This window comes from Coffea eugenioides, chromosome 8 (assembly GCF_003713205.1).
Source record: "Coffea eugenioides isolate CCC68of chromosome 8, Ceug_1.0, whole genome shotgun sequence".
Classification (NCBI taxonomy): Eukaryota; Viridiplantae; Streptophyta; class Magnoliopsida; order Gentianales; family Rubiaceae; genus Coffea; species Coffea eugenioides.
The window spans coordinates 44,631,357-44,649,968 of NC_040042.1; the positions used below are offsets into that span (position 1 = coordinate 44,631,357).

At 34.9% G+C, this 18,612-nt stretch overlaps 1 protein-coding gene across 2 annotated transcripts; it reads right to left on the minus strand.

The window, feature by feature from the left end:
• Positions 1–2,393: 2,393 nt before the first annotated feature.
• Positions 2,394–12,065, minus strand: LOC113779862 (SPX domain-containing membrane protein At4g22990-like). Of its 2 annotated transcripts, none has more exons than XM_027325625.1 (11): positions 11,664–12,065; positions 9,424–9,482; positions 8,606–8,726; positions 7,711–8,022; positions 7,324–7,428; positions 6,713–7,167; positions 6,293–6,594; positions 5,609–5,784; positions 4,537–4,727; positions 3,486–3,619; positions 2,394–2,701 (listed from the first exon to the last, which is right to left on the minus strand). In XM_027325625.1, exons 2-11 carry the CDS (start codon positions 9,474–9,476, stop codon positions 2,463–2,465), a joined length of 2,088 nt encoding a protein of 695 aa, XP_027181426.1. In that variant the 5' UTR covers positions 9,477–9,482; positions 11,664–12,065; the 3' UTR covers positions 2,394–2,462. The 2 variants fall into 2 exon arrangements, with proteins under 2 accessions (XP_027181426.1, XP_027181425.1); XM_027325624.1 differs by having other exon boundaries at positions 9,424–9,519.
• Between the last annotated feature and the right edge of the window lie 6,547 nt (positions 12,066–18,612).

Sequence of the window (18,612 nt, forward strand, 5' to 3'; positions counted from 1 at the left end):
AAGAAAAGGACCACTAGGGAAAAATTTTTTACTAACATATCACTTGAGAAAAAATAGACCTTATAATGGAATAACTATAAAATTTTCCTTCTAAGATTGTCTTTGCTCGATGACGTGCAAACAAGTTATAAAATTCCATACTTCGATATCATCATATTTGCAATGTCTTGACAAGGTATTGCGCAAAATAAAAAATTTTGTAAACAATTTAAGAAAATAGAGGAGAGAAAAGCTTTCTAATCCTTGTTTTATACTTAAAGCACAACGAGAGGGTATTTTTGTCATTAAAATTTTCACTAAACTTTAGTTAGTTAACAGGGCAATTTATGGGTATATTTGTCCATTTATAATAAAGTTGGATCTAAACATATCTTTTTAGGTGAATTATAAAATAGGGTTTTTATCAGTTTACCCCCTTAAACTATACCCCAACTATCAGTTTAGTCCCTAACGTTCACTTTTAGTCACTTTAGTCCCTAAATTGGAGTCCACTTTCTAATTGAAAAATGTGATTGTCTTTTAATTTCTCTAAAATACCCTTATTCAATATAAGTTATTATTACTATAAACTACTACCTTATTTAATATAGATTGTTAGTATTGAATATAACCTATCCCATTTAATATATTTTTAGATTTTTCAAAACATATGGATATATGAAAAGCCAACTTTATTTAATGTAAGGATATTTTCGAAAAATAGCAATCTAAATTTAGTTTTTCAATAAAATTAACTACTTTTTCATAAATTATGTAAAAAAAAAAACTAGAACTATTAAAATGGGACAGAGGGAGTATTATCGATACTACTACCTACCTTAGACAATTGAGCCTTTTCATTTTTACTACAACTACACGAACATTATTATGAGCGCATGAGTTTGTAGTTTTAAAAAACCCCATTTAAATTCTTTTAAAAAATAAGTTGAAAGTTGAAACACCAGAAGTTCGTCAAAAATCTGCCATGGACCACCAAACACAACATAGAAACGTATCTTAATGATCAGTGTGGCTTATGGCCCTCCAATTCTTCATGGATTAATTCCTCAAGCTTCTTCTCTCATTTTTTTTTTCCTTTTCAATTATGCTTTTTCTTTTTATATTCGGTGATTGTAAACTTTCGAACTCGGTTTGTACTTTACCTGTGATTTTTGTTTCCTCTTTCTTACAGTGACATGAGAAGGCAAGAATGGGAAATGGGCCTCAAAAATTTGTGCGGCTCAGATTACACCATGTAACTCGATTTTCACGCCATGTGTGGGACTCACAAAAAAGTGTTGTAAAATTACGTCGTGTGCAAAGTAAGTTACATCGTGTACAATGAAAGTTACGCGCCGTGAAAAATGAATACAACCCCCACAAATGGTTGCACCTGCAACCGTTTGTGCCCCTTGTCCGCAAGAATGGCTATTTTTGGCGAAGGTGATGTTCCCTATGGCTATGACTGATACGGATTGGAGTGTCGCAATTGTCACGAGGTGGACCACGGCTTTGATTATGGACGTCCAACTACTTACCTCTGAGCTGCTCAGCATTAGTAAATGGAATGGTTATTGGGTACCGTACATCACAGCTTTTTGATTGTGTTGGAGCTCTAAAGCTTCCAGCTAATCCATCTATCTCTTCGATATTCACAGCATTTATCAATTTGACGAACTTTTATATTTGCAACTTTGAAGTTCACGCACTTCCTTCTTCGGAGTCTGAAGCGTCTGAGACTGCTGGAGTGGAAGAAGGGAGTTTAATGTTAGGAGATGCTACGCCAAGATTCTTCCCAAGAATCGGAAAAAGAACCCAAAAAAAAAAAATGTCAAGAATGACAAGTACCGAACAACCTCTTATATGCTGGTTTAGGTTTTGGCCTTTTTAAAAAAAAAAAAACAAAACAAAAACTTTTGCTGTATAAACATGATCATAAACAGTCATGAACTGCAACACCTGATCAAACCCCCTTCATTTAGAGAAAAACTATTGGATTGCATTTTTTTGTAGAAAAATTATTGTACGCCGGATAAAAAGATGATTGAAAAATATGTTTACGAAAAACGTAGAAGTTGCTTTCCAAACAAAGCCTATATTTTGCCATAATTGCTTTTGCACATTCTTGTGGATAGCCGCCAAATCCCGTGAAAGAACACTCAGGGACGAAGAAAAAAACAAATTGCAAACTAGGAATTTCTTTGTCCTGAAACTGGCTGTGCAATGCGTCAATACAACTTAACAAAGGTTGTATGTACTATAACCTAGCCAAGATGATGGTTGTGTGGGTGTGTGTGTGTGTGTTAAAAATATAGAAAGAACTGAAAAACTATGTATACAAAGCAACTACAGCAGCGTTAATAAGAAACCAACAAAAAAGATGTATGCAAAACCAATCGATTGACAAAGAGATATACGAGACAAAGAACTCGAATAAGAATGCATTAAGAATCGAAGATGCTATTGAACTTCAGTACATTAAGCTAGTAAAGAGAGTTATAGGTACAGCAGGTTGCAATAATTGATGCCACGCATATCAGTAATGAAGGAAGAAGGGTGAAATTCAGGAGCTTATTCTGCCCTAAAAAACCAGCCAGCGTGATGGTTCCATCTGCAATGACTCGAGCAATTGTACCAGCTTCGGTTGACAAGAGTCCGCCGTTATAAGTTCCACGAGAAAGCCTAGACGACATGACTCGGGAGAGGAGTGATAAATTGACACCTGGATTAAAAAAAAAAAAATTATAGCTCGCGCGTCATACAATTCCACCAAGAAAAGATGGCAGCACCAAACAACAAAGCCCAAAACATCAGACTACTAAGTTAGACGAACAAGTTAGAGCCACTACATTTATATCACAAGCTCGTGTTTCTACTGTCTTGATCTGTATTTACTCGAATGATGCTACAGGTCACAATTTGCCCAAGTATCCAACAAACAGACTTCCAACATTGCTGATCATAAATTCAAGGGCGACTATTGGACAATTCTTTATGAAATTTTATTGGACAACTATGGAGACAGCATGTCTAGGTACAGTTTTGCCACTTGAACTTTGTCATAGAGCAAACTCTTCAAGCTATACGTAAGGAAATCGATCGTGGTATTGAAGCACAAAAGCACTAGGTTTCTACTCTAAGACAGTTCGATCGTGCCTCACTGGCAGTTTACGCTTCACAAGGTTTAAAGTGAAAATGGCAACAGCATAATGTTCCAAGTAAATCATATTTGGAGTCTAAGCATTTTGAGCTTGTGTGAAAGTAATCTTGCTGCAGATCAATGCAGAATAAATGGACAATGGATATTAATGATATCATGTCTCGGCATGGCCAAAGTACAATAGTATAAATCCTAGTGGTGGTTCAGGGCATATTTTCAAAACAACTGGGTTCCTAGTTTTAGGAATGGCCGATAAACATGCCTTTTGATTATAAAAATATGATGCATCTGCTTCCTCTTAACTTAATAGACAGATTTTTCAGGGAGTAAAACAGATTGATCTTACCTTCTAATACTTCGGCAGAAACAAACATTACGAGTCCTGAGCAGACATATTGGGGGACAGTATACTTCCCTATTACATGAAAACTGAAGAGTATACCCAGGAGAACCATAATTTCAGAAGCAAGTAAAATTTGCCTGCAAATGGATGGATAGGAACAAAATAGTCAGTTACTCTTCTTGTAGAAAAGATTTTACAAGAAAGTTGACTCTGGCATTATTAAGAGGTTACCACATTTCTCATGCCAGACAACAGTGCCCATAGCTGGTTAGGTAAAATTCTTCTAATCAAGAATTAAACTAAATCCTAAAAAGGCAGTAGTGTAGGGAAATTAGATCGTCCTTGTACTTCTGAGCAAGTTCAAAGGAAACATCTTCCTTATGGAAGATAAGTATATTACCGTTACTCAAACAACCGATCAACATAGTTTGCTTCTTTATGTGTTCACTGTGATGGCACACCTGGCCAACAGAAAAGCAAAAGGTCTACTCAATTTTATAAACCGACACCTGTCTTCAGTAAAGAAGGGTCTATCCTGAAGAAGAGCATCCTCCTAAACAATCCTTTCCAATGAGATCTAACTAGAAGGTACAAGCAAAAGTTCTAACTTCAATTGAAATCCTATTTTTCACCAACATTTACTCTGATAGAATTTCAACCAATGTTTGGTCAAAACAAAAGCAGAGGACAGGAAAGTAGTAAAGAGACTTTCCTCCTACAAAATGAATTAACCCGGTATATAGGAAGGAGAGGGAAAAGAGGAGAAAGATTACCAAAGTTATACTTCAAAAAAAAAAAAATATCACCTGAGAACTCTCCCTCTCTCCACAACCTAGGGATGTATCTCATGTTCCCATCATCTTTAGGCATCGAAAGAAAGTAGTGATGTTATTGATGGTTAAAATGTTCCTTAACCGAATATTACTATGTTATGGCGAATGATGATTTCTAATGAAATGCACATAAGGAGAGCCACTATAAAACCAAAGCTGAAAATGAACACTTTGTTTCTCAGAAAAGGATCACAACTATCGCTGCTGTCAAAATAATTTACCTGTCCTCAAACATGTTACTTATGTAGCTCCCAACAAAAATATTTACGGGTAAAACTGTCAAGCCAAGACCTGCCAGGAAGATTGCAACTGTGCCTGTAGACCACCTAAAGTAGTTCGTTGTAACAACGCTAGATTCTGAGAGTAAAATTTCCATTGCATACTTCAACATGAAGTAAATCAACAGTTGAACCTGAAAAGATCAAGTTCCATAAGCATTGTGACACATGTAAACCAATTCTATAGAAACTATTGATTTATATTTACTAGGTTACTCATTTTGGACTTCAGGGTTGAACCAAGATGGAACAAAGGACGCCAACTCACTGACCACACAATTTGTGAAACTCGTTACACAAAGGGACGGGAAAAATCATTTACTTCACTTTATGGATCAGAGTGTTTGGTGATAGCTACAAATCTCCACTGCCTCTTTAACCCAACATAATGGAGGGGGAAGAAAGAGTCCACAAACAGAAAAGGACTGGGATAAATGAAGCGACTTGGTCAGCTAATTCATGCAGTTGTCATCAAAAGCTATATATTCATCCCTTACAGAAACCAAAACACCCAAAAAGAAAGAAAAGGCAAAAAACTTTATCATTTGATTAATTCATTTCACAATCAGAACCAAACTTTGTTGCACATAACTCTGATAAAGCTTCTTTCTTGTATCAAAGTAATAGCAAGTTAAGAGAACTTGCAAAGAACCATGACCTTCAAAGTATAATAAAAGATAAAATTCAAACAAAATGAACTTGTAGCGTGATGATTTCTCATTTGTTTTGCCATTCCAATTACTGAAAAGAAGATGTAGATGAAGAAAGAAGCAGCAAATCCATCACCAACAAACACAGACAGAAATAGAAAATTTATAATCCATCTAACCATTCCCCTGATTCTTACTTTTTTGGATCAATTCGTTCTCACATAATCCAGTATATTAACTTCCAGTAGATGCAGGAAGGAAATGCACTTAACCTAGATAAAATGAAACAAATCCACCCACTTTCAAATAACATGTTTTATTGGACACTTTGGATCCAGAAACATCAGAAGCAAGTACATGCTTACCTTCACTGAAGGTGTGAGCAATCTATATGCTGATCCTATTGAGGTGGCTGGCCCACGAGATTCCTCAGAAGCTTCTTCACTTCCATCATAATCTTGGTCGTCATCCTGTTGCTGGTTTTCCTCTGAAGTCAGGAGCAATGGTTGTGCAAGGCCCTTTTCTAGGTTTTCACTTTCCACTGTCACAAAAAAAAAAAAATCAGACCTCTCAATATCACTTTTAAGTGCTGAAAAAGGAAAACTGAAGCAAATGGAATGATAGTTATAACACAAGAAAGAGGGGTGGAATTCAAATTTTATTGTTGATAATATGTTTCAGATTGTAATCTAACACAAGGTGAAAACTGAAATAACATCGACTTCATTAGAAGCAAAGCACACACTTCAAAATCACGATTTAGGTTTCCAAATGTTCAAGCAGCACCTAAGGGTAAAACCTCATTTCCAGCCCCACATGGGAAAGTACATATACAACTTATGAGGTCAAAGAAAAAAAAAGGACATCAACGTGAAATCTTTTATTGGTAAATCCTCTAGTCCTCCACAATGCAAAAATTAAATCTCAACTTTGTTCGAAATTAACTCTTCAGCCATTTTTTTGGAAAATTCGGAAGGGCAAAACGAAAAGGAACATACTTCCCAAATTAGGAATAGAATGCAAAAAGGAGATTGTAAAAGTAAACATACCATTATTTGACCCTTCTGAAACATGATTTTCGTCATTTTCACGAGAAGGTTCTCTAAATGAGATCCACAGCCATACTAGATAGGCCAACCATGCAAAAGCCATAACCCAGCCAGGTAAGGTGTTTTGATTAAATGTGAGTTTGTATATCTTAAAATTAGTCTGAAGTAACCCGGCCAGTGCAGGACCACATGCCATTCCAAGTGCACTAGCACTAACGAAGCCTGCTGAAGCCTGCATGCGAATCTTAAGTGGCACACAGTCGCTGATATAACGTCGGTTAACAGCTCTAGCTGAACCCAAACTGCACAAATAAGTGTTATTACTGTCTAGACAACAAAAGATAAATCATATATATGCATGGAAGTGGCTGTTGCTGTGATGTGCAAAGACAAATTAATTCCACAAAGTGAAATACATACCCGCAAAATAGTCGTCCAATAAGAAGAATAGTTATTGAATTGAAATCAAGAGCCAACGCGTACAAGACATTTCCTAGAAAAAGAGCTATGCTGCTAAACAGCAAAGGCTTGAAGTATGACTTGTTAGACCAAGCACTGAAGTATACGGAAGAGAAAATCTGAGCGACAGCCATTGCTCCAATTATAACACCACAAACTGTTGCAGCAGCCCCTAGGCTTATTGAGTAGTCATCTGCAGTGGGGACAATAATATATGTATTGACCATATAAAGAAATGTGCTTGCCAAGTTCAATAGAAGAGACATAAAGTGGTAACTTCCATCTTCAATATGTTCCTCAATGGGAGTAGGTAATTCTTCTTGCATAATAAGTGCATGTTGCGCTAGGAAGTGAAGGAAATTTGTTGAATAGGTTAATCTATCAACAGCTGATTTTAAAGAGTCGACCACAGGATCCTGCAGATATACCATAAAGAGGGAAGCAAATGATGAGTACTTCCCAGCAAATAAATGAATTATTGTTAGTCAAAAGGACCTTTAAGAAGGACAACCAAGGTAAAGGCTAAAATCTATACAACCCAATCAGTTGACTGCATTGTAAATGCAGATTACCTGTAGCGGTAGAGCAGGCTGGTCATAAATTGATAAGTAGCTTCCCTGACGGTCCTGAAGCTCTGCAAGATTGCGGGATATTGCTCCAACAACTGCTCCTACCCCCTGCCAGTGATATCCATTCTCAATAACATCACTTTCTATCAATGCTTTGTTTCTTAAGAAACCAGAACTGTCAGCAAAACAATGACAACAACAACATAGTCCATGGCTAAGTTTCTAAGCTTTTCTATCAACAGGAAGGATGGAAAACTTCATTTGAGAAGAGAGCTTTTTAAGTTTTCTTTAGCGATAAACTTTTGGAAACAATAAAACAACATCACAAATAAGTACCACAAACATCCAACTTATAGATTTGACACAAAGCATTCAAGTTGCGCACATTACCACATGCTTGAAAACTTGCTGAAGCTGAGAATAGGGATGATTAGCACGAGTTTTGACATAGTAATCAGTGAATTTAGAGCCAAAGCGTTTGTCAAACTTCTTGAGGATCTTTCGCAGTCCAATGGCATTTACTTCAACAAAAAAGAGAAGCTTCAAAAGATCTCTCCCTACTTCTCTATAAGCCTCTCGGAGCTCTGATATCTTACTTATATCAGGCTGCTCCTGAAGAGAATCTTGCTGTTCATTAAGTTTTTCTATCCGGCTAGCAAGTAGGCCTTGTTGTTCCAGAAGAAAAAGAACAATCTTCTCAATCTGTGACAGCAAAAAAAGAAAAAAATGAGTGAATGAGAAGTCAATTTTCAAACTTATACTAACGAAGTTATTCTTGCATTACAAACCTTTCTTATGAGTATATCACAAACATATACATATGGAATTTCAGTTTACCCTGTTACGTTATTGCTTATTACATCTCAAAAAAGACACACACACACACTAATGAGATAGTGGAATTGTAAAAGCTTAAGGGGAGAAAAAATGCATATTTCTGCTGGTCCTCAAGACAGGCTGTAGCAGACAGCATGTGGGTGTGCAATATGTTAATTCTCTAAACATGCAGGGAACTAATGAACTGCAGCAATTGACATACTTATGGCAGTTAACCTTTTCATCTATACAAACACCCTTCCCCCCCCCCCCCCCAAAACCAAAAACACAACACCAAAAAAGAGGACCAAAAAAAAAAAGATCCCAATTCAAGTAAAGTAAATATTTCCCAATATCTCTCATGAACAATATGTTTTTTTTTTTTATAATCAAATCATCAGCCAAATAACCTGATATGCTTGTGTTTCTATTCAAGTCAAATCATGCATCAACAAAATTGGAGAAGTACCTGGTTATCCAACATGCGAGAGAAATCCTTGAGAACATATCTGCGATCTAGTGCTCCAGCTTGAATCTGGAGGGTGTACTGCTTGACTTTTTTCTTCATTAGCTTGTAGTTGATATAGTATCTGAAAAATAACATTCTATAACATCTCACACATCGACATAAACATAGCTTGTAAGTACATAACAAGAACTGGCAACAAGTAAAAAAAAGTACTGGCAGCAAGTTACATCTGTCATAATCGCTACCCTTTTCTCGCTTCAAGTGCTTTTCTACATGCCACAGCAATTGAGTCCCCATATTATTAGACTCCACTTTTCTCCTCAATTAAGCAAGGCATACATTTTACTGTAGTCTATTAAGTTGATGCATCTCTTTTATCTAAACTAGCAGAGGTGAAGCCATATCCCATTGAAAAAACATGTTGTACTCCTCAAAAGAACTAACTCCACAGAAAAATCATCTGTATATCTCCAAGCATAGTGGACAAAAAATGTAGCCCTACTGTTCAGCATAATTTACTTTACTCAAAGTCAATCAGCTTTCTATTTTAGTTTGATGAGTAAAAGTTTTTTGGTAATCTATAGTTTGTTCAGAATTTGTTTTGGTCTAGACTACAGATAACTGAACATCTCATTCTTGCCAAAACAAATATTTTGCAGAGTCATTAGTTCCAACAAAAAATAATGCGAGAAAAATTAAGCTTATATAGCATATGGAAAATTATTTATGCATTTTTTGCCTTTTTTTCCGACAAAGAAGAAAAACGATGCTAGAGAATGTTAAATTCAAACTTAATGAAAATAATGCAGGCAACATACCCTTGCCATTCTTGAATTTGTCTTTCCTTCAGCTTCTTCCCAAATGCAACCATCTCTTACTACAGAAAAAGGATGAAACCTCGCATAAGAGTGACACTGCACAAAAATATGTGTGTACTAAGAATAAGTGTCTATACCAATGCATTTATGAGGATGTCATATACAACTAAATCAATATCACCTTTACAACAACAATGGCAATGCTAAACATGCTATCTGAAAAAGTGGAACTTGTAAAGATGGTTTTAAGTATCATAAACCTTTTCTTTATGGACTGACTATACTCGCATTGATAAGAACTAGATATGCAGTAACAGTTCAATCGTGCACAGGATTCATTGTTTTCTGAGGTCGAAATGTCACGCAACCAGTTTACCAAATTTGAATCATTACAAATGAAAAACAAAGAAAAAAAAGAAAAGAAACAAATAAATTGAAAAAAAGTTACATAATAAGGCACAGGTTCTCACATTATTTTAGTTGTATATATATATATATATATATATATATCATACCTATCATGCTGATCTAGCAGCAAGAGTTCTATACATCCTTCTTACATATTCAAATCCAAGTATTAATCTTGAATTTTCTAAATCTCAAAACATAAGGGAATCACCAGCTTTCAGCATAAAAGGATAACGTCAACTCCTCCAATCACTTACATGCTAGGCAGAACATATTTGGTATTAAATTGTTCTCGTTTCCGATAAAAAAAAAAAAAAAACTAGTTTTATATCAGCTAGGTAAGCTCGATCACGTGTTGATTTTCAGTAGCTTATAACAGGTAATCCCCATCTAAATCCAAGATTAAGTCCTCCAGCTCTAGACCTACCTTAAAAAATAACAAATCTTTTTCTTTCTTTTTTTGGGTTAAGTTACACTTCTTTGTAACACCAAACTTTCACATTTTCCTTCCAAACCAAAAAGAAGCAGACCAATTGAGCAGCAATGATCATGCACTTTTCTGATGACTAGCAACTAAATTCATGGACACTCCAATTCAACAATTATATACGTAAACACACACATGCATACTGATATGCTTTGCTTCGCAAGTTAACAAATCAATTACTTCTCCGCATATGATCCTTTTATTTTTTCATTTATTTTTGTTAATTTGCAAAAACATGAAAAAGATTTACAAAAAACCCCAAAAAAGACATAATAATAACAAATAAATAAATAAACAAAAATACAATCACCAGCACACTTATAAATATTTTTTAAATTTAAGTACTAGATACTCATTAAAACTCGCTTTCAATCATAAAACACAATCTTTTGATTTTAACTCGATGACAATTTCACTAAAATCTGGTTATCTGCACAGATATTCATAATTATTCCAAATAAAAGAAATATTGATGGTATTCCCTTCTCCTGTTCATACCAAACACCTCCACACAATAATACAAGCAAACTCTCTTCCAAATCTTCCCAATTGAAGAAGATCTAAACCCTGCCCCTGATGTGTAGTGATTGACAAATAAACAGAAAGCCGAGTCGCTGGACTGAACACACTATATAGTTCACCACAAGAATATCAATGTCTTCAGGGTTGACATTGGTGGATTTGAACAAATTATCAAGACCACCAAACAACACTTGCTTGCTTCTTCTCCTGTGATGACCATGGATGGTCATGGTGGAATCCAGTGCATTGCCTTAGGCAAGTATTTGATTTGATATGTGCTGATATGAAACAGAAGAGTACTCCTACTCCGCAAAACTCTTGAATAAGTTATGGAACTAAGAGACAGACAATGAGTGCAGTAAGCTGGACAAGAATGTTACTAATACTTCTGCTTTAGCCCATGGGAAAAAAGATAAACAGTGTGTATCTTGGATGAAAGGTGGAAGATGTCCTCCTTAATCAGATAAAAAGCACACGATTGCCTTACCTTACTAAAAAAGATAAGCAGAATGCTTTTTATCTGAATTTTTGTAAATACTCCACAAAAAACAGCAAAGTTTCAGACTAAAGCTACTCTAATTCTTCAAAATTCAATCTTTTCATCTAACTCAACGACCTCCCATCACAAAATCCAGCAACTCCGTTAACACCGGATTTCTTTAGCCACGGCAAAAGATAATACGACGAAAAAAAAACTGACAAATTCACGAGCAATGAAGCATATGCATCATAATTTCAAGGACTACGTACATACATTCACGTGCATATATTCATACATATATCTCTATTTTAACCAGTTTTGCTAAGATTTAAAAATTTGTACCTGTTAATAGGAAAAAAAAGATGATCAACGAAGACAATTCAGGCTGGCGGCTGGCCTATGGAGTACGAACAATTCTTCTATTATTAGATGACCATCAACAAACGCGTGCGAGAAGTTCCGTAACTCGAGAGAGCTCAATTATGGGAAACACGTGAAAAGATGTTAAGGAGAAGCAGCTGATTCCAGACAAAATGGCCGGAGATTCGGACGGAGATTGTTTATGGCGGCGAAAAAAAAGAGAAATCGGATCGATTTGAAAACTCTGCTTCGGCTTGAGAACTCAAAGGATATTCATACACATATATGTTTAGACATATATGTTTAGATATCTATACATATATGCTTGGAATGATTAGAGGGAGGAAGGCGAGAGAAAAAAGACGAGAGCGAAGGAGGCTTTGGGGGGTGGTGGCGAAGGATGAAGAAACGGGAATGTCTGGGATTAATATTGGTATATATACTATCTATATATAGCTATGATAGCGCTATAACGAATTAACGATGAGATGAGCTGAGCCCTGTGTATTTTATTATTATTATTTTTTTTTATCATTTGCACGCTTTTTGATTCAAGTCGTTGCTGATAAATTAATCATTAATTCAAGAATAAATTTTATATCATTGCCACTCTACAAGCGTTAGTTATGTGTGCATGCTTGAGTACAAGACTTGGAGTTAAAATTCATACTCATGTTAAATAGTACTCCCTCCCTTTTTTTATAACTGTCGTTTAAGGAATTTGCTCTTAAGTACTTTTATCTGTCGTTTTACTATCCCCATGCAGCATTTATTATTTTTTCACAATTTTACCCTTTTATCTCTCTTACAGGATTCTTAATTACTACTCCTAGTAATTATTGCTTCTCTCTGCCCTTCCATATTCTTTCCTAGAAAACATGGGTGAATTGAATAATTAATGAGGGTATAAAAGGAAAGTGGTGTATAGATTTAAGCAATGAAAACTTTTCTTAATTGGTGTGCAAAACCTTAAACGACAGTTATAAAAAAAGGGAGGGAGTATAAATCTATATGTGCTGCGTTAATATATATAATATTAATTCATTAAATATTTATATCATACTCTCTATTTTATTTTTTAAATTCTGTAACATCAAAGTAATCAAATACCACATGTAGGACCTTGTGGTGCATACGCTTTATTCTCCTTCCCATCCTTGCAAATTGTTTTATTTTGGTTCAAATATATATGTCACTCTTGTACAAAGTAATACATTTGCCCTTATTTTGTTCAATATACATTACATACACATGCAGTCACATACACAAAGATGCACAGTTAAGTACTCTCTCTCAATTGTTTAATTATTTTCTCTCGCACAAGACTTTTTTTTTTCTCTTCAAATATACAATAAAAGACATTTTTTTTTTCTAAAAGATGAAAGTATAATATTTGCGCGACATTTTAATTCAATGCTATCATTTAGTTAGTTATCAAATACATATAACTTTATCAATTCAACCATTTAATATTTTCAGCGCTTAATTTTTAATTTTTAGATTCTAGAATTCAAATTTCAAATTTCAATTTCATCAAACGAAGACTGAGTTGGGAAGATTGATGGGTTAGATGATTTGAGAAAAGAAAATGTAAGTAAAAGATGTTAAGTTCAAAATCCTCCGCTTATATTAACAAAAAAAAGCAGAGAATGAGTCGATGTGATATGATGATGTCATTGAAATAATATGTACCTCCATGTGATATGCAAAGAATTTTTAAGAAATTCACAAGGGAGGCCGCTACGTAGTTTTAGAAATCAGATCGAGTATCAATAGAATATCATTTGTATTGGGTCACGTATATGTGGGACTAATTTATTATCCTTGTACATGCCATGAAATCAAGAAACCCATTTAAAAAAAAAAAAAACACCATGTAAGATCTAGGGATTCCTATTGTCTTTTACTGCTGATACATCAGAACATCTCTAGCTGGATTTGGACATAATCATATAAATGCGCTGGTCCCTTTCTTGCACTTGTATCTTCCCAGTATTTGTTTGCAACGTGTGCGATCCTCAAAAGATCGAGTAAAAAGTTGAGGAAAAAAAAAAAAGCACCTTTCATGCTTGATGCAGGTATCAAGGGTACGCACCTTCATTTATAGTAATGCCAGCATCAGAAGGAATCCGACTTTATTATGTTTTCGTGGCTGCCGATCACTTTCTTTTCCTCAACCTTTTGGGCAGTTTCGAGGATAAGATTACCTCATCCTCTGAGGCTGTTTTTCAAGTTGAAGTCCTAAAGGGATATTTAGGCAGGTTGGCAACTTAGCAGTGGGACTGATCTTTTCATCTTTTATGTCACAACACATAAAAACTAATGCCTAACCGCACTCTAATTCAGATTAAAAAAAAATAGAGGATTATATAGTAGATTGTATGTTGTTGGATCTCTAGAAGAAATCATTCCCAATGTTAATCTTTTCTTCCCCCGAGGTCAAGCCAAAAACAGGAAATCATGGACTGAATATAGTTCTATAACATGGACAAAAGCTGCGGTTTGTTTTAGGCCTGTCAATCGGGTCTAATGAGCCGGGCTTTGATGAGTTCAAGCTCAACTCATTTAATTTGAATCATTTTCGGGCTTCGGGTTATGAGTTTCGGGTTCGTAAATGTGAAGCTCATACTCAACTCACTAATATTCGGGTTGTGAGCCTTAATCGGGCTTAGCCCAAGCTCACTTATTACTCCTTAATTTTCTTAATATAATTACTATAACTATTAAGTTGTAAAACTAATTTAACATTTACAAGACTATAATATTAAAACTAAACATGAACAAATAATTGTTCTTAAAACGTATATAAACCAAAAATTTTTCAACAATATTTATATTTAATCCATTCAAAATGCATGAAAAATAGTAATAAAACATGCGATCATAAGCCAATACATCTTTAAAAGTTGAAACTTTTTTTATAATCTTGTGATTTAAATCCAAATATGCTTGATGATTTTTGTGTTTGTAGACCAAAAAAAAATCAACCAATATTATGCCAATACAAAAATTTACTCAACCAATAAGAAAAATTAGAGATTTAGTTATGCATTACCAATATTGGCTCTCAAGAAAGCTCATGAAAGAGTTTTTAGATGTATTTTTGTGTTTTGTAATTTATGTATATATTTAGTATTTAGTAATAATATATTTGGATATATAATTATACATAATATCAAAATATAAATATTATATATATATAGGTAATTAAAGGGCCGGACCTATATCGGGTTTGAGCCTAATAAGGCCCAAGCTCGGCTCACATTTAATTCGGGCCTAATTTTTAGGTTCAGCCTCAGACCGGCTCACTAAATGATCGGGCTCGTGGGGCTTTCTGTCGGGCCAGCGCGAGCAGACTCATTGACAATCCTAGTTTGTTTAGCATACTTGCTTTGTCGAATGAATATTAACACGTTCCAAACAATCCTTGTCGCAAAAAAATTGGAGACAAAACATTAACCCTCTAAATCTTTTGCTCCAGGATTTTTTTGCTTGCATTTTTTGGGGTTTCATTATTCATTCATGATGTTTAATTATCCGATCTGATGATGAAGTGAAACACCTACTTGGCAAAAAGTAACAGATATAGGACAAGAGACATGGTTCCATCGCAATCTGGTCGGAGTAAAATATGATATCCAGAGTATCCATTATCTCATTATTTCCATACATATATATATATATATATGTATATATATACTCATATATATATCATGCACATGCAACACATTCAAGGACAATAGCATAGATTGAATGATTGAATAAGAGCAGGAGGAAACATACAAGAAGCCACCTTGCAGAGAATAATAGAATGTCGTAGTATACACACACACGGGAAAAAGTAATAAAGAGCACCACATCTAATGTACAATAAAACCGCTGCAAAGCCTTGAACCCATATATGCTGATCTCTTCTTTCTCTCCGATGAAAGGTAAATCTGTATGTTTTATAGTATCTAATTTCTACGTTTAAAAGGGTGAAAATTTTAGATACTTGAAATTTTGCTAATTGAACCAACTCTCAATAGAGGAGTTGGCCACCATCAAGCCTTTAAGGCTTGGTGAACCCTTGTCTCCCACTAAGGCACTAATTGTCACAAGTGTGGCTCTCCAAATCCAGACGGATGTGTAGTGCACCCGTCTGGTCCGATGGTGGTTCAGTCCCCGTCGGCCCCCCAATAGACCCAGTTGAGTCCCCCGTAAAACAGGATAGAGTAGTAGTAGGATCCGAGTGTCGAAAAAAAAAAAAGAAATTTTGCTAATTGCCAGACAAGCAATATTATGCAGGAAAGAGTACTCATATGGTTTCTCTCTTATTTCTCCTTGCAAATTGAGCTGAATATCCAGACCACACGGGAGAAGCAGCTTATTAGTATTAGTTAATCATGCGACAATTTTGGCTCAACCAAGACTATTATTAGCATTACCTTTGCTTATTAGTATATACGTACTTAACCACAATGGTTTTTTTTTTTTTGGGTAAATTAATGAGCAGTAAAACCCTGGCTGGTGGAGTGATTAATTGTTCAATTATGATCATCACATTGTCATTATCTCAACAGTCAGCAGAACTTAAGAAAAAATGAAAACAAACTCTCAACCTTCATCGAGTAGGATTAATCTGGTCATGCTTAATTGGTTATATGTAGTCAAGACTGGCATAATTTTGCTTTCCATGTTTTTCAAGCCAAATAAAGTGGCTGTCATGCATTCCATTTTTTTCAACTTGTAAAATAATGAAACCTGCAATTATTGAGCATCCAATCGGAACAACTAGGACAGGTACTTCTCTCTGGATTGCTCGTGCTTGTGATCGTGATCCTGTCCCATAAATGAAGCACCGCTCAGATGCAACAGGATTGGATCTCGAAGTCTAATACATATTTTTCTTTAATAAATAATAATAATAATAATGACAATGCTTCTGGGTTCACTATTGAATCAATTAAATTTGTGGCTTCATGTTGCTACAACTGATCATTCAATGTGTCAAGTTTGGAGTGATCTTGATACTTTTCTCTCCAATTCTGCAAAGACCCAAAAAGGAAAAAATTACCTGTAAAATGATTCTGTTTGACTTAATGAAGATTAATTTATCAACTCTTCAGCATTTTTATTCTTTGAAGAAAGAATTTATCTTTTGAAACGCAAATGTTATGCTCATCCAAGTTGAAGCTCATATAAATTAGGATAAATTATTAGCAACCCCGGTTTGATTTCACATATTATTACATGATCCTTCTACCATTTTAAACCATCCAAATAACCTCTTACAGTTTTATGTAAAATGAAATTTTAATAGAAAAAGCCTCTGTAACGTTGTTAGTTGAAATAATGGTATTACCGTTGTTTAAATACTAAATAGAATGAGGGTCTAATAACTTTTTTTTTTTTTTTAATTTTCAACAAGTGGGGGTGGAATTCAAGGAATATAAAACTATAAGGAAATTCTGTTAGCATAAGCAAAATCATAGGAGATTCACGGGATATTTACGCAAACTATAAGAAAATTAAGTGAATATCAAAATTTCATCAAATGCTTTTTTGGAGTGAATATGGATCAATTGCAAAAGGTGCTTTTCACCTTATATAAAAGATACCAAATGAATACGTTGAAACGTTAGAGAAATTACGTGATAATATGCAAAACTGTAAGAGGGTTATTAGCTAGTAATTTATCCTGTAAACTATTAAATTTTCCAAAATCGAATTCGAAGGAAACGCACCAAAGTATATGTCTCACATTTCATTTTCAGGTTCAGACAAACTTTTCCTAACTCGTACTCAAAAACTTTGTGGCTTAGTGACGGTGGCTAGCTAAGAAATATGCATTTAAGCACAAGACGGCAAAATGCGGCCCATGGTGTGGGGTTGGATTGTTATAGGCCATGCGTTTCTGACCAATGACTTTCTCTTGTTTTTCCCACCTCTCCTTTATTCTTTTGGTCGTCTTAGTTATTTTCTAGACTTCCAAAATGTTTCTCCTTCATGCCCCAGTGCTTGTCAATTCGTCCTATGTTCATTAATTTTTGCGTTTTGGTCATTTTTATGTGGTCCAGTCAATTACATGAGGTCAGGAGTTAATTTGATACAGCCCCTTTAAATTGATGTTACCCCCCAACATTTCGACCGATTAATGATTGGTCAAAACTCAAAACAAGACAATCAATAAAATTTTCTTTGCCCTGTTCAAAACTTGCGGCTAAGTAACTCTTCTTTTTGGCTTACAATACAATGCAACGGGTTACTCTTAGATGACTAGTCATAAAATTTTTTAGACTTTTCATACATGACAAATAATTGACAAATAGTCGTAAAATAAATACTTGACATTTAAATCCGTCGATGGTTATCTTTTTCATTTTTGCCTCTCACAATTCAGTTGCTTTCGCTAATTTCCAACCAAATTCGTACCCAAGTTGCTCTGTAATCAAACACAAATTGGCAACAACAGACTTTTTTTATTTTTCTTTTGAGATGGGATTCGACAACAATGGATTTGAGCCTTCGTGAAATAATGCAACTTGTAATGTAGGGAATGAGTAGATGCAGTGAATTATTTGTGTCATCTTTCTTTCTGATAAAAAAAAAAAAATGAATGTTCTTCTCGACTTTTGCGAATCAGAACAAAGTTTTGTATGTATAGACCGAATTATACAACATTTGATACAATAATTGATTTCCTGGTGGGATCAGATCACTGATGATCCTCTTCCTCTAGTCAGTAGGCAATCAGGCACCACTGGGAATTAAGCAGTTAAACGAGTTCCATGTCCAGATAAGTTGGTTTCCTGACCACTGATTTTTGGTCCAGTCCTCCTTTTCATTCTACCTCTTTTTAGTTATTCATGTGTTGCCTGCAGGAACCAAATTAAGTCTTCAAATGACATACTTGCTTAATAAATTTTACCATTAGTTTAGTCCTCCTTTG